Source organism: Cimex lectularius, unplaced genomic scaffold (genome assembly GCF_000648675.2).
Source record: "Cimex lectularius strain Harlan isolate CLEC.00 unplaced genomic scaffold, Clec_2.1 scaffold26, whole genome shotgun sequence".
Lineage (NCBI taxonomy): Eukaryota > Metazoa > Arthropoda > Insecta > Hemiptera > Cimicidae > Cimex > Cimex lectularius.
Genome location: NW_019392721.1, coordinates 2,068,379 through 2,086,313, shown reverse-complemented (window position 1 = coordinate 2,086,313; position 17,935 = coordinate 2,068,379). Strand labels below are relative to the sequence as shown.

The 17,935-nt window shown below is 33.4% G+C and overlaps 1 protein-coding gene across 3 annotated transcripts in view; it reads left to right on the top strand.

Moving 5' to 3' along the window:
* LOC106663977 overlaps positions 1-17,935 on the top strand; it is an 89,104-nt gene that overhangs the window by 45,743 nt on the left and 25,426 nt on the right. Inside the window, exon 1 of one of the 3 annotated variants that reach the window (XM_024226664.1) lies at positions 16,521-16,854. The exons of the other annotated variants lie outside the window; for them this stretch is intronic. Within the exon in view, the coding sequence (XP_024082432.1) occupies positions 16,685-16,854 (170 nt within the window). The 5' untranslated portion in view covers positions 16,521-16,684. Of the gene's footprint in view, positions 1-16,520; positions 16,855-17,935 lie in introns of those variants that run through there. 3 annotated transcript variants of the gene reach the window in all.

The following is a 17,935-nucleotide window of genomic DNA, read 5'->3' as shown; positions in this document are numbered from 1 at the left end:
TTACCGCAAATAAATCGACTAGGTGGAAAATAAAATTAAATTTATGTGTACTGCAATTTATTGGAGCCTAACGTTGAGTGTAGACAAAATACAATTATTAGGGCATTGCCCATAATTGATTGAATCCTGGTTAGAAACCTAATAAAGCCAATATGGTCCATTTTCGAAAAAAAGGGTAATAAAATCGCAAATTGAATGATTTAAATAAACTCTAATTTTTTAAAAGTGTGTAGAGATTAGTGACCGTTAATCTATAGTTATTCAGATATCGTGAGATGCGGTCGGGTGTGATGAAGGTTTCAGAAAAACATTTTCTTTATCGTGCCAACGTTTCGATCTTTTATTGAGATCATGAGCCCTGAAGATGATCTCAATAAAAGATCGAAACGTTGGCACGATAAAGAAAATGTTTTTCTGAAACCTACATCACACCCGACCGCATCTCACGATATCTGAATAACTATTTTTTAAAAGGCCACTTATGCATTTAATTGTATGTATTTTAGTGCAACAAATAAATCAAGATTTAACATGCATTTAATATTTTCGGCGATTCAGTTTGAATAAAATTGTTTCTTTTATTTACACAAGGAAACACTGTCGTTTTATATGCTGAAGATTTACCAAGTTTAGGCAATTGAAAAATACAATAGAAGCGCACAGAATTAGAGGTATGCAGACTGAGAAAAATATTTTTTCTCGATTCTCTCAAAATTTTAAGTAAATAAAAAGGAAAAATTGTTGACAAACTCGAAGAAATATTTTGATTTTGTACGGTGAAGATCGAGACAATAGAAGTAGAACACAACAACACGTCAAGCTTGTGTAGGCTGACAAATAGTCTGTTAAACCTTTAATTATTGTTAACGAGAATAGTCAGAAAAGGTGAACGTAAAAAATACAAAATTGACCGTTGATAACATTAAACAAAGAAAGAGAAAAAAAAGAGAAAGATTGTATGAGGAAGAGAGAGAGACTAGAGAGAGATTTTGTGAGAGAGTCAAAGGAAAAAGAGAGAGAGAGGCAGGGTTAAGAATGATTGTGTGAGAGAAAGGTAGAAAAAGAGATACCGAGGAGAGAGAAAAGAGAAAGAGAAATAAACAGAGACTGAGAAATAGAGGGATAGAAAGATAGTTTGATAGTTAGTTAGATAGGTAGATAGAGAGGGAGAGGGAGAGAGGGAGAGAGAGAGAGAGAGTGTGAGAGTGAGAGAGGGAGAGAAAGGCAGGCACGGTTGAAAGAGATTGTGTGAAAGAAAGGTAAAAAAGAGATACCGAAGACATAGAAAAGAGAAAAAGAAATAAGCAGAGATTGAGATATAGAGGGATAGAAAGATAGTTGGACAGTTAGTTAGATAGAGTGATAGATAAAAAGGTAGAGAGAGAGAGAGTGTGTGAGAGTGAGAGAGGGAGAGAGAGGCAGGCAGGGTTGAGAGAGATTGTGTGAAAGAAAGGTAAAAAAGAGATACCGAAGAGATAGAAAAGAGAAAGAGAAATAAGCAGAGATTGAGATATAGAGAGATAGAAAGATAGTTGGACAGTTAGTTAGATAGAGTGATAGATAAAAAGGTAGAGAGGGGGAGAGAGAGAGAGAGTGAGAGAGAGAGAGAGTGAGAGGGAGAGAAAGAGAGAGAGAGAGAGAGTGAGAGTGAGAGAGAGTGAGTGAGAGAGAGGCAGGGTTGAGAGAGATTGTGTGAGAGAAAGGTCGAAAAAGAGATACCGAGGAGATAGAAAAGGGAAAGAGAAATAAGCAGAGTCTGAGAAATAGAGGGATAGAGATAGTTTGACAGTTAGTTAGATAGAATGATAGACAGATAGGAAGGTAGAGAAAGAGAAAGAGAAAGAGAAAGAGAGTGAGAGAGAGAGAGATTGTGTAAGAGTGTGAGAGACCGTGGAGAGAGGAGAAAAGGAGGGAGAGAGGGAAACAGGCAGACAGAGGAGAAGACAGACCATAATTATCAATGAAAATATTTGTTTGTCAGTTAATTTGTTTTAATCAAATCGCTAGATTAGCTTAAAAAACTGTCCTATTATAACTTAAAGATGCTTTAGAAGCGGTTTTCCAAGTTGCTTCGGAAAAGAAGGATCACACGAACCAAAAGTAAACAGACAAAGAAAACAATCTGTTATCAATTTAATATAAGTAAGCATTAAGTACATAAGAGAAAGTGTTTATAATAATCTTTTTCCAACGGGATTAGTGAGAAAGGGTTAATTTAAATTTCAATAACAATTTGGCAAATAAAACTGCGATAAACATATATGAGAAAGTGTATCTATATCGATCCAATTTTAACAGTATTGGACATAAAGAATCGGCTGAAAACAAATACAAAAAACAATAACAACACAGAGAACTTTCATCAAATATTTCTTTAAAACCTACTGTTAATTAGTCAATTTTATTGCTTAAGTAATTTACAACCTTACAAACACAGACTTCAATTAAAATTATGAAATGTTCACGAATGAACAACCGAGGGAAAAATATTTTGTAACGTTTAAAAATACAAAATGCTATCAGGAAATTTTTGTTTTTAACACGATTGTGATTCACAAAAGTGAAGGTGCAATGCACCTAGTCTAAAATTATTTTTATATTTTGAAATTTACGATGGCATCTGAGGATTTTTATCTCCAACGGGTTTATTGGTCAGACTCTGTTGGAATAAAGCCAATGATATGTGCGCAAAAAACAGCGAATCTCAGCGGACCAGATCTTTATGATTTGCTTGAGAAAGATATTATTTAAAATAATTGAGATGAATAAGTAAGATGTGTAATAATGATTATAATTTGTAATTTTAACGGTAACAAGTATAGAAAATTCTCTTATTTATTCCTAATAGTAAGAAATCTTTGTTGTTAGAAAATCTTATATCATATACCAACAGATTGCACCATACGCATTTTCTTAAAGTCAGTCTGCGCGTATCGTGCAAGAACCGTGTTGGGTATGCTCTATCTATGGTTTGCTTCTAGATTAGTCACAATCATTGTTCCTGTGAACATTGCTTTTCATCACTTTAGTCGTAGGAGGAAATCCTGCGCACGTAAAATTTTTTGTAATATAATATTTATATTCATAATATCGGGTTGTCCGGAAAATAATGCAGGATTTTAAGTTTTCATTAAAAAAAATCTATATAAAATATTCTGTTTACGTTTACAGGATTACTCNGAAATTATTTTGATTAAAGAACATTGCTTTAAAGTAACTAGTTTCTTTTTTTTTGTTTAATACCAAAATCCTGCATTATTTTCCGGACAACCCAATAACAATAGTGAAACTAATAACAATCTAAAAGTGAAAATGATAATTTTAACAATAAAATACTATAGATAGGTGCAAGATTATAATAGCTCATTATTTTTAGAACACTTCGTACCAGACCTCATTAAACTGGTTGTTACAAAACAGGCCAAGTGCGGGATTGGCGTCGCAACATTAAATATACATTTCTTACTGCCTAGCCCTCAGTCGAACATGATTTTTATGGAGGAAAAAACGATTGGAATAATATTTTAGTAATATTAGTAGTTTTATATGGGCATCAAAGGAGAGCCAAGCCGTCCAGTTGCATAATTGTTTCGAATCCATTGTCCGGGCACGACCTTCAGGTTATATTGAATATTTTTCATCGCTTTGCAAGTAGGCGGCCGGTTAAAGTAGGTGGTAAGTAACGATCATAGTCGAAATGCAAAGCCAAAATGGAAAAATATCCGCGTTAAGAGAGTTTTAACGGCAAATGGAATACTTCCATTGATAGTTGTGCAAATTGCGATAAGGGCTGGAAAAAAATTCTCAAGCTCTCATGAATTCTTTGGGAATCCGGTGGACGAAGGTGAATCGTATTATTTCAAGCCGACTTCCTTATTATTGTTACCTTGCCGGTGGTTTTCCATGAGAACTATTCATACAAATATGTTATCTATTCTTTCCTTGACTCGGATCCAGATTAAATGACGCCGAAACGAAATTATACCTAAAATCTATTCCTCAGACTACTGGGCTCAATTATTGTTAAAAATTGGCCAATTAGGATAATTAGCCAAGATGATTTTATTAAAATAATTATTAAGCTCTTTGTAGAACAATTTTATGCAACTGATAATCTTGTGTAAAAAACGCGAGAATAAGGATGACCAAGAACCACCGTCCCACCCCATCACATTTAATAAGAGCAGCAGCTCCCAGGCTCATAAATGGACAACCATCTGCTAGGATAGGCCATGGAAACTAAGGGAAGGCAATAATAATAATAATAAGGCAATAATAGGCAGATGCCATTGCGGGTATGCCAATTGATGCCACTACTCCAAAGTACAACTTTACCAAGAATTACAAAGTACTGATACCAGAACGGGAAGAAAGGGGCCAAAGGAACACCACTAAAGGCAAATTCGTACTGATATACTGACGGCTCCAAAACCGACAAGGGTACGGCAGCTGGGGTCTTTGGAATGAACCCCAAGACCGAACTGATGGTAAATCTAGGTAAGTATGCTACAGTTTTCCAACCTGAAATCATAGCGATTGAACAATGTGCCAGAGAAATAAAAAAGCTAGGAATACATTTCCGGAAGATAGCCATTTTCTCTGACAGACCACTCATGCGAGGCGAAGGCAAAGGGTGTTTGGAACTGCATGGAGGCCCTGACGGAAGTCAGCGACACTAATGATATGACCCTGACATGGGTCCCTGGACATTTGGTGCATGGAGGCAACGAAAAGGTTGATATGCTGGCCAAAAAGGAACCAATATGGACTCTCTGGGCCTAGAACCCTACTGCGGTCAAGCTGCCTGCCACAAAAGAGGATACATCTTAAAATGGATCTTTAATGAGTCCAAAACCTGGTGAAACAATACCAAAGGCATACAATACCACCCGAAGAGCTTTGGAGGATCTGACATGTAGAAGGGTCATCACCCGATTAAGAATAGGCCATGCAAGGTTGACACACGGACACTTACTTTTGGGCCCGCGTATGTGTCCCGCATGTAAAAAAGGTTGCTCGATGTGTCTATCTACGTGAAAGGTGCCATTCCATATTGCGTGCGCGTAGGAATGCCACACGGAATGAGAATGTACTTGAGCATAACAGCAAAAAAATAGATCTTCTTGGAGGAATCGGGGTTGTATTTAATGTATATAGTACTGATAGTTTTGTTAGCGTAGTGTGTTGAGAGTGAAAATATTGGCGTGAATGTATAGTGTAAGATTTTTGTATGAGTCCTGATAGAGGAATACTGAAGACCCCCATCCGACCCTCAGTTAGGCTAATTGTCTAATAGGTGTACAGGGTAATGAAGGGATATCGAGTACTCCATCACCCTAATTGAGCTATTAACTATTAGTGAGAGTGTGAATGGGTTTGGTTTTAGAAAATGATTGCGTTGGCTGTTGAATTCACCTAGCATATGACATCACCCGGAGCCCAACTTCGGCAGATGGTCGGATAAGACCCCGGAGTGTCGGTGGGTGATTCTCGAAACCAGCCGGTAATTTATCGTAAATTACAAAAGCTGAAATGTGTTTATGTATGCATACATGTGCAAATTTGCATAAATCAGTACTTAATCTTCATTAAGTTATAATTACTAGCACCCGTAAATTTTTATAATTTATGTATAGCCCTTTTTTTCAAAAACACCGGTACCCCGAGGGTCCATAACCTCGTGCTGAAGTCTCCTAGTTTAAAAAAAATCTGCCTTTTTATTGTCCATGGTTTCCTTATTTCCTTATTTTATCTTTACTCTCATTAATCTCTGACAACTAGGACGCTTTCTTTTACACTCCTAATCGAAATGAGCTTTATTACATTATTAATCCCGATTACAACGGATCAACATTTGATATATGTCAAGGGTTTGTTTTCCGTGTAGATGTGTCATTCATCATTGTCTGACAACAATGACACATCTACACGGAAAACAAACTCTTTGAGCCCTGAAGATGATCTCAATAAAGATCGAAATAAAGAAAATGTTTTTCTAAAACCTACGTCACACCAGACCGCATCTCACGACCTCCAAATAATCATTAAGTTTAAGTTTAATTTGCGATTTCTCAAAAACACTGTTATTTGTTGAACTTGTTTTCACTGAAATGTCTGATAGATCTAATCGATAGTTTGTCTAGAAAGATGTTCCACGATAAAACTGCAAATGTGACCCATTTTTAAACAAACGTAGTCGGCCAAGTGCTGATTATTGTCATTAATCACACTATGAGCAATGACTTGTCCGACATCTAACTTCTTTGATATTTTAGTCGGACCATATGTCCATGTCTAGATTTGACAGCCAGATGAGTGGACACGGCGTATATGAAGTTTTCTGCAGGAGAGGAACTCTGCGTTCTGCGAATTGTTGGCACATAGCTAATACTACGTTACAACTTTTAAAATGTGGTAAAACCAAGCTGCTTTTATATATATATATATATATATATATATATATATATATATATATAACGTTTTTATGTGTTAATAATGAAATTTATGTAAACTACAGTTGTTTATTTAACTTAAGAGTTTCTTTTATCATAAATGGTATTCAATGCAATAAATATTAAAATAATCTAGTAACATTTCATATGGTTATCATTATCATATCCGTCTCAGAGATTTTTTCCTTAATGAGAAAGAACCTAGATGATATTAATACAATGAATTTGCAGTGCCTGTAACTGATTTTCTCCTTTTCAATACATCTTTGGTGAATCAAGTAGCTAATTGAAGTAATTTAGAAAGGTAGCATTGTTGCTAATTTGACATAATATTGCGGGATAAGCTTCCATGGGAACTTGTTAATGAAATTGAGGGGGCCGACCTTGGCGTGAAAGCTCTACACTTTCATCGAAGATTTTTCGTAAATTCAGTTTCACTTTCCTAGAGATAAGGAAACACGTTTTTAAAGAAAATATTTCTAATTAGCTCATTATGACGAATTCACAAGGGATTGTACACACAATTATAAAGCGAGGAACGGTTCGCATTTTAAGGAACGTTGTATCATTTTATTTGTAGAAATCTTGAGTAGGGAAATTCAATCAGGAATTAACGGGTTGTCAATTTTTTTTGTCTTGCACTAGTGTGCAACTAGACCTAGCTATTGATATTTGGTTGGTGCTATAACCAGAAAAAAATCGAATTGCAAATCGAGAACTTTCAAAACTAAACAAAATGGCTTCTAAACTAATTTCACTCTCCCTGGCATAATTATCTGTGCATTAGCTTTTGTAAAAAATACTGATAGTGTCTGTAGTTGAAATATTGCTCATAATTTGAAGATTCCTCAAGAAATTTGTAAAATACTAAAAATTCAGTCCAGGCTAAATCTAGTGGCTGATGATCCGCGTCTGTCTATTCTCGCGGGTGATCTATGATACCATAAGGGCGTCGAGGCCGCAACAGTTTAGGCGTTGACAAGGCGCTCATCACTGTAAGGTAAAGGTCCTGGGTTCGAATCTAGAGGCCCGGAATTCGAAACTGTCAAATTTACAAAAGTTTTTTTTTTCTTCAAAAACACCGGCATTCCGAGGGTTGATATAAAGGATCTATATCTATATTTTTTGGGATGAGATATGTATATGATATATAAAGCATCATGTATCATATTTGCTTTATAATATATGGTTATCATATAATACAAGACCTATAGATTTTCCCGTCAAATGGACTACTTTAATTTCAAATTATGCTTTCATAACCAACTTTTAAAAACTAAACTAAACTTTTTTAAATTATCAAGTTAACTCTTTTTAATTTTGAAATTAACGCTTCCCTTAAAACATTAAAAAAACTTAGGAGATGGAATGAAATATAAGCTTGCAACGAAAATTCCTATACGCTTGCAAATGTTTTTAATTATAAAAAATTGGGCTCTTCGAAGACTATATGAAAATTAATTACAATTAAAATAAAAAATTATATTAGAATTAAATATAAAAATAAAGGATTCTTCTTTTAAATAGAGAATAGAAATAAGGGCGCTTATCTAAAATACCACATGAGAATCAATTACAGAATTATATAAAATTAAATATAAAAACAAACGATTTCGCAAATATTTCCAGATTTTTAAAAAATATAAAATAGTTATTTTATATAACAATTATTTGATATTTTAAATTAATAGAAGAACAACATTTGTTTTATACTTTATTTTATATAATAATCATATTATGTTTAGTGATCTAATTGACCATGTTAATTATTTCAATTAATTATTCTTTTTTATGTAAGATCTTGGTTAAGATGAAAAAGCTACTGCCAAGAGCGGGATTCGAACCCATGACCTTCAGCTTCGTGGGTTCGAATCCCGCTCGTGACACAAGCTTTTTCATCTCAACCAAGACTTTAAAAAAGAATAATTATGTAATTTTTAATTGTAATTAATTTCCATGTGTGTTTTAGATATGGGCCAAATTTATATTTTTTTAAATTCTCATAATAAAAGAAGAATCCTTTATTTTTATGTTTAACTTGATATAATTGTAAATTCTAAATGTAATTAATTTTTATATGGCCATCTAAGAGCTCAGTTATTTTATATTTGAAAAAAAATCGCAAAAATACAGTAATTGTGCTTTTTCTGCTTATATTTCACACCATCTAAATTTTTTACATGTATAAAAAATGGTTAAACTAAAATTAAAAGAGGTTAATTTGAAATTAAAAAATGTTCATTGAAATTAAAAAGGGTTAATTTGATCTAATAAAGCTAAGTGTTCCTAATTTTTTAATGGCTTAAAAACAAGGTAATAAATTTGAAATTTTAAAGGGTTGATTGGACGGAAAAAATCGATATAATTAGGATATAATCCATAATGAATATCGAATTGAATATTTGGTTATGAAGATAAAACATATGATATATAAGGCATGAAACCTGTGTAAGATGTCTGGTATGCTGAACGATAAATTAATAATGCATGATAAATATTGTATGTTATAACTTATAACGTTACGTTGTGTATAATGTATCTTTAAATTGGAAAATACTGCCAAATTTAGTGTTTTTTAGTTTAGCATTGTGTGTGGTGATTAGTGACCGTTAATCGATAATTTTCAGAAATCGTGAGATGAGGTCTGGTGTGATGTAGGTTTCAGAAAAACATTTTCTTTATCGTGGCAACGTTTCGATCTTTATTGAGATCATCTTTAGGGCCTGGGATTTACAAACATTGTTTACATTTAACCAATACATGTAGAATGTGGAAAAAGTGAATTTATACAATGCATATATGTATATATATTTTTTTTAGATTCAATCAAATTTAGCATTGTTGTTATACAACTAGAAAAAATTGGAATTATAGACTCCAAACTACCCAGCGATTTATTGTTTTTTTTTTTCAATTTACGGCAAATGAATAAATAGTTACTAATCTATCTCAACTATGCAGGCAGTTAACCGTATGTTATTGATTAATTTTCAAAAATTGAATCAGGTGACAATAATTTAAGGAGAAAAGACCTCGCATCAAGTCAATGATCAATTAGTAAATAGTATACACATTAAATTCACTATTTTTCGTGGTCCACTTGACCAATTAATATCACTCAATTAAATAAGGTTTCTAGTTGAGATAAAAAAGTCAGTGTCAAGGTCGTGGGTTCGAATCCCGCCCTTGACACTGACTTTTTTATCTCAACTAGAAACATTATTTAATGAAGTATACACATTTTATATGTAATTATGTTCATTACTTTAGGGCAATTTAATCCGTCCCTAATCGGACTGAATGATTAATTGATGTTTTCAGCAGTTCTCGACGGTTTTGGGTCAGAATGCTAGCCCTAATGCCTCCTTTATCACCCTTGTACGATACGTCGTACGATTTGAACATTAAAATACTAAATCAACTGCTATCTTGTCCTATCCACGTTGGAAATTTCAGCTATCAAAAGGGTGATATACGAGGTGTAATATAAACAATATTTCAAGAATCCTATTGTATTGTGGAAAATTTTCATTTCTCATCGTTGAAATAGACAATATAAATGAATCCTTGAAAAATTATTCGAGGTAATGAAAAGTTTTATCGTAATTGTTTGTTTTGACAATGAACATTTTCCTACACTGAGATAAAATGCGGAAAGAATTTTGAATAATGTTTGTAACAAACATGTAAACTCTTGTTACGCTAAAATCTTATACTGTCAAATTTCATCATTTACCATAATCAATTGGTCAATATTCCATTTATCGTCAACTAATGAATTAAATTAAATATGACGTAGGGCATAACTTAGCACAGATTTCAAAAGGGGTTTTTTCATTTGATAATTTAGTAAAATAGTTAAATCGCCTGAAGCACAAACAAACAGGTAGGGCATAACTTAGCACAGATTTCAAAAGGGGTTTTTCCATTTGATAATTTAGTAAAATAGTTAAATCGCCTGAAGCACAAAAAAACAGGAAAATAGACCATTTTCTATCGTTTAAATTGGCGACAAATTGCCACAGTTTATCTCTGAATCTGACCAGTACTGGTGTATTACAGAGAATACAAAGTTTAATTATTAAACAGCTGGTGTACCTTCCTTTTGTACGGGAATCCTCTTGTTACCTTCGATTTCAGGTAATTCGGTACAATTCTCAAATGTTTAAGGGTCCAGATTGTCGTGACATTGCTGTGGGACTTGATTTTCTCGGGTAGAAAGCGGCCAACACCTCAGTTCGAAAGGTCAAATCTGCTAGAAAGCTGTGTCAAGCTTGAAAAGGTCAATTTGTCAAATAAATATATGCGATATCGACTATTCCAAGTAAGCCTAGAAATATCTATAGAAAAAAAAGGATACTCGAGACTGCAAACTTATTTGAGACATAATGAGATAATAAACTTTTCTTTTTAATTACTATTTCCACTTTTGTGGTACTTTATTTCATGGATTTATTATTTATATTTTCGTATTGTAAAATATTATTACTATTCGTCATAGTTAGTAATTAATTAATAAAAATACCTGAGGTTAGTGGCGAAATGTAGCAATAAATCACGGAAATTTATTTTTAAAATGATCAAATGAGCAGAAAAATACAGGTTTTTTCTTTAAACAAAAATCATTTATGTTAAATGTTAAATCATGTTCACATTAATCCTGATATTTCCATGCAATAAAGTCGTTTAATTTTCATATTAAATTGGCTAATGAAGGTCGAATGATTCTTTCAACGCACTTGGCACTGGGATTGTTTACCGTAGGATATAACATGGGAGATGATAATTTCAACTTTAGTCATCGACAAAAACCAATAAATTCACTCGGCTCGAATAGTTTATCGATGATTTTTCTTTTTAATGTGAAACGTATATTTAAAATTTTGGAGCGTGCTCAAATATCAGATTATCGTGCTTATTTTTAGATTAAAAGGGGCAATTGAACTCAATTGGGTTTGTTCGCCCGTAATATAAGTTTAAAGTGTTTTATTTTAAAAAATTCTGCTATGGAAGGCCTTTCACCATTCTAATCATCTATTCTTTAAATTCTTCGGTAAATTTTTGTTCACCGTGCTTGTTAAAATTTTTAATATTACAATAGAGAATGCAAATAATAATTTCAATTAATTAATCTTTTTATGTAAGGTTTTGGTTGAAATGAAAATGTTAGTGCGGGATTCGAACCCACGATCTTCGGCTAAATACGCCGTTGCTCTACCACTTGAGGAGACAAGACCGGTAGAGTAACGGTGTATTTAGCCGAAGGTGTGGGTTCGAATCCCGCTCGTAGCACTAACATTTTCATTCAACAAAAACCTCACATAAAAAGATTAATTAATTGAAAGAAGTAATTTGGTCAATAAATAAATGTTAAATGCCCGATGTAACCTATACCCGTTAAGAGTTAATCTGCTTTTTCTTTTTCCAAATCCCAAAGTTTCTCCAATGACAATGATTTTCATAGAAAGGCGAAAAACCGAGTTCTTGTTTTTAATTTGTTCCAGTTTTGAACAATATTCAGGTTATCATTTGACAATATTTAAAAAATCACGTATCGCTTGCGTGATTTTGGCTGATATTTTATTTCTACAAAGTGGGATATCGAGACGAAAGAAAAGAAAAAACTTTGGACCGAACAATTCTCTCTTCTCTCGCTCTCTCTCTCACACGCTCTCTCGCTCTCTCACATTATTTCAATGTCTCTTTCACTCTCTCACTATTTCAATATATCTCTCTCTCCTACATTATCTCTTGCTTTCCCATTATTCACTCTCCTTCTCTATCAATCTCTTCTCTCTTCTCTCCCTCTCTCTCTCTCTCTCTCTCTCTCTCTCTCTCTCTCTCTCTCTCTCTCTCTCTCTCTCTCTCTCTCTCTCTCTCTCTCCCTTTCACCTTAATAGACTTAACTTTGCATAATTAAAAAGCCGTCCATCTCTCTCTTTCTCACTCTCTACCCACAAACACGCTCTCTCTCTCTCTCTCTCTCTCTCACACACACACACACACACACACACACACACACACACACCACACACACACACCTGATTTCGCGTGGTTAAATAAAGGGATCAATCAGTCAAGCTATCTCACTTTCTCCCTCCCTCAATTTTACTATCCCTCTCTCATGTTAACAGACCTAACTTCGCGTGAATAAATAAAGTTAATGAAAAATATTTGTGAAAATTAAGTAAAGTTGAAGATAAATCCGTCGATGTTTCTCTCTCTCTCTCTCTCTCTCTCTCTCTCTCTCTCTCTCTCTCTCTCTCTCTCTCTCTCTCTCTCTCTCTCTCTCTCTCTCACCAGAGTGTCCACGGTCCAAGAGACCTAATTCTACGTGGTTAAATAAAGCGATATCAATCAATCAATCTCTCCCCCTATCTCTCTCACTCACTCTCTCTCTCTCTCTCTCTCTCTCTCCCCTCACTATTTCAATATATCTTTGTATTTCTTTATGCGATGTACAATAGGCAATTACTGGTCACGGTACGCCTGCACTAATAACTGCACATAATCTAATCCGTTTATGTCTCTACTATATGTTAGATTGTTGTTCCTTAAAACTGGGCACTCAAGAAAATATAATTTTTTTTCTGAACATATTTTCATCTGGATAATTTGTTAACTGATCATGACAAAACATTTGTACAATTAAACAATATTGGTACAACTTAATCGAACACTCCTACTTCGTAACTCATAAACAATAGTACAGTCTTATATCACTGGAATTTCGAATCGACCGATTTGAATAATTGTGGCTTGTGTGTTCAGAAATGGCACCTACGGTTAGAAAAGAAAAAGAAAAGTTTCTTCTTCTGTTCTCACTCTGTCCCCCTTTATTACAGCCGTTTACGGATAATTATTGTGATAGGTCGCACTTAATGCGTTCATCTGGGGTTTCGTACCACAGTGGGAGGCCAAGGCCTGCCTAAGAAATAAAAGAACAACAGTGACTAATATTCGTTTTATTTATCGTACAACCGAGTCATAGTTGTTTTCGATAATAGAACTATCCATCCTCTCGGATCTTTTTACACTCACAACTTCATGTAAGTTCAACGCATTATTATTGCCGTTGTCCATGCTGAGCATATCGGACGGAAGTTATGAGCTTTATCCAACAATTCCTGAAACGTTGCGTCATCTCCGGAGAAGCGCACTTTCATATCACACATACGTTCTTTAACACCATAAATCTCCTACGGAACACGACTAAATTAGACTATACCGTGAAATTAATATAATAAACAAACAAAAAAGTCTTAACCTGTTCTAACGCCTGTCTAAAAGATTTTTGACCTGCCATTTCTGAATCCAAAAACCACTGCCAAAATCTTGCCCACTTCATTTTATAATGAAGTTTATTACGAAGGAAATTTAATTCTCTACAAATTTTTTTATGTAACTTTTTTGAACAAAAATTGTGATTGCTGAGAGATTTGCAAATTTGAAGAAAAAACACGTTTTTTGGTCTTAAAAATTTAAATGAAGCTCTCGATATAATTGATATCAGCATTCGATATTACAGCTTTATATTAAAAATAATGCTGTTAATATAAAATTATATAGGGTATGAATATCGTCGGTCACAAAGTCTGGCCGAAACGTTGGGACCAACCTGTATATTATTTTGTAACTCTACCTACAGATTAAAGTAAGATTATAGTTGAGTAATTGTACGCTCTAACGTCTATAATAATAGTAATAAATGTTTTTTAGAACGATATTTCCATAGGTATTTTCGTATGCATAAACCTATATTCAAATAATTGTTGGGTTTTATATTTATATTTAAATTTAAAGTAAAGTAGATGTTTACAAATATAACTACATATGTGTCTATTGTCATATACGGTACTATTACAAAGGTAAATTCGAATGCGAATGTTTATATTTCAATCGATCGTCGATAGACCTTATAAATCGTTATTCATGCGTAAAGAATTATACCGAGAAATAAAGTTAAGATAATGTAGGAAATATAATAAGTGAAGATAGCAAAGCGATTGATAAGGAAATACATTTGAATGACTTCAGAACAGCACAGGCTTTCTCCGGAACGGATGAAGAAAGCAAGATAACAGAGAGCAAGGGAAAAATGCGTCCTTCCATTCCTTATCTCAAACGAATTGACCGCAATTAATTATAAAGAATACGAATTAATACAATTTAGAAAAAATCTATCGAAAGAAGGAAGAATCGAGTTTGACATATTTCGGAAGTAATAACCGTTGAATATTGGGCGAGTCAAGAGCACGGCCGGTTGATGGTCCTCAGAGAACCTGAGCAGGAGAGAAGGGATCGTCCTCGCCCGATGAAGGATTGGCCATACGCGGTTGACACACCTAAGCCCGCGCAAGGTGCCCCTTATGCAGAGAAAGGTTGCTCATAATAGAGGCGTGCCTTAGGCTCCATACAGAAAGCTTGTAGGCATGCCGCCAGATTTAAGAATGGTTTTCGGACACTGTAGCAAGTTTCAGGGTCCCATGTTTCGCTTTTTAGGGGAATTGGGAATTTTTTATTGTATATAACCGTAAAAAAATATGGTTTTGTGTTTCTGTGTTTTGTATGAGTGAGTGTATTTATTAGAGTGAATGGAGAGCGGCTGATGGTGATACGTGATTAGGGTCGTTGGCGGAATATTTATGAAAGTACCCCATAGACTCCAATTAGATTAGTTTGTTATTCTATTTATTAAAAAAAAAAATCCGTTTGAAATTTTCCGTATGAAAATGGTGGACCTAAACTGGTCACTGCAAGCAGGACACTGCAAGCAGGACACTGCTAATCCTTCATACTCTATATAAATACAATCACGGTAATCTACACTGCTGGCAAGGGGGGGGGGAATAAAAAAATTAATAAATAAAAAAAGTTGAACTTTAATACTGAGATTGGCGATTTCCATATGAAAATGATATTGTGCAGTATTTTATATAATAACCAACATTATATTTTTTATAATTCAAATTAACCCTTTCTAACTTATTTAATAAATAATTATGCTCTTAGAAGACCGTGTAAAAACTAATAAAATTAAAATTTGAAAAGAATAAAATTAAATATAAAAATAAAAGCTTATTTTATTATGAGAATTTTTTTAACATATAAAAAAATGGGTTCTTTTCTAAAATAGCACATGAAACCTAACTACAATTAAAATTTTAATGTTATAAAATTAAATATAAAAATAAAAGCTTGTTTAATTCGAGTTTTTTATAATGTAAAATTATTATTTATAAATAATTATTTTATATTTAGAAAACTGGAATTTATAGACGAATTATATATTATAGTTATATATAGAATGTTGAAGAATTATTTGTTTTTATATTTAATTTTATATCACTTTTAATTTGAATAGTAATTTATTTTCATGTAGGATTTTATATAAGACCCATTTTATATTTTTTTCAATTCTCCAATTAGATAATAGAATCCTTTATTTTTATACGCAATTTTAAATTTTTATATGGTCTAAGAACCGAATTATCTTATATTTTAAAAAAAATTACAAATATATAGGAATTTTACTTTATTTGTTTCTATTAAATTCATACCATCTTCCAAGTTTTTAATGCTTTAAATAAATAGTTCTTTTTTTTAAAGCCCATTTATAAGTACGCCCCAGTTAAAAAGGGGTTTTAAAAACAAAGCTTTAAAAAAAGCTTCATTTGAAGTTAAAAACGGTTAATTTGAGTTAAAACGGGTTAATTTGAAGTTAAAATGGTTAATTTTTCCATTAATATTTTTTATGTTTTAAATTATTTTCTTAGAAACAAATCTAGCTTCATTAAGAAAAATATGGGGTATTATTTGAAAATAAAAAGTTGGGTAAGAGTGGTAATATCCTGTATCAAAATTACAGATTTGATTTCTACGACAAAAATTGAGCGGGTTATATTTTAAAATTTTGTCCTTATTATCATAATTAGGTGGTTCATAAAATTTATCTTCATGGGAAGATCTGAGTCGTGGGGTTCAGTGTGACTCGAGGTAGGAGACAGTCGGTTTCCGAGGCGGGGCCATTCCAGGCTTGAGTCAAGCGGAAACGCGCCCCGGGTAGTTTTGCCACCCCAAAAAGAGAAAACAAATGAAGTTTTTGGAGTCTGGACTGGACTGAGTCACTGAAGGTTCTTTCACTGACGTCAGACGCGCTCCCCCCTCGAAGACTTCTGCCGGCCCGATAGGGAGAACCTCGGGGCTCAGTCGATTCCGAAGAAGCACACGTGATGGCCGCGAAAATCGACCCGAACGACCCTCGAGTCAGAAAACTCGTATACAATGCTTACAGGAACATCCTGGGCACTTACAACCAAAAGGCGAATAAGATGATCGACACCTTGCCGAAGGGAATTGTCGTCGAGGATCAAGGGATCACGAAGCAGTTGGAAAGCATGATGTGAGTCTTAAAGGAAGTCTTACTTTTTATCCGTATAGGGAATTTTATAAACACGATTTGCAGAAAATGCACTGGACCACCAAAATATCTTCAGCGTTTTACCGATTTTACTATCTTTAATGATGAAAAATGTATGACAAGTTGAACTTTCAAAATTCATTCAGAATTCCTATACTATAGAAAAGTCTTATGAAATAAACTTTGCGTTAAAAATATATGTAGAATTAGTATTTTTTTAGAATATTACAGTTGGACTGTATAAGCTACGGTGAAAAACAAGGCACATGGGGAAAAAATGTTTTGAAAAAAATTTGTCTATTTTTTATTTACAAACAACGTTTTGGCTTTCTATGGCCGCATTTCCTCTCTAGGGTTCATTTTCCTCGTTTTAATAGAAAATAGGAAGTTTTCTCATTTTTTGATTGTAGTCTTACCACCACTTTTGCAGAAGGGACAGCATAAACAAGCTAACGAGGAGAAATATTACACAAAAATTTTTCGTGCAGTTTATGTAATTTTTTCCTTTCTTATATGCTTGGAAATTTTCACGTATGCTAAAATGAAGACAAAAACCTTACTCAAATTAATTATTATTTTATCTAAGGTTTTTAGTTAAAAAGAATTATTAGTTGGGATAAATAATATGGGCAATTATGACCACTAAGCATGGACAAAACCATACATTGAGTACAAAGATGCCAATATAAAACACCAAATAAAAAACTGGAAATGTGCATTGTTTATAAGTGGTGGAGTAGCGGTGTATTTAGCCGAAGGCCCTGGGTGGGTTTGAACTATGGGTTCGAATCCCACTCGTGACGCTAGCTTTTTCATTTCAACCAATACTTTACATAAAGATTAATTAATTGAAAGACGTTATATAAAATATAATATAAAAAATCGAATAGCACCATATAAGCGTTAAGTACATTTACAATTAAAAATTATGTAAATATAATTTACATAATGACACTGACTTTTTTCCCAGCCCTTACATGGAAAGAATAATTAATTGAAAGATGTAACTTGGTCAATTGACCACTAAAAAGGTAAATGAGTTGTTTACAATGTCCACATACAA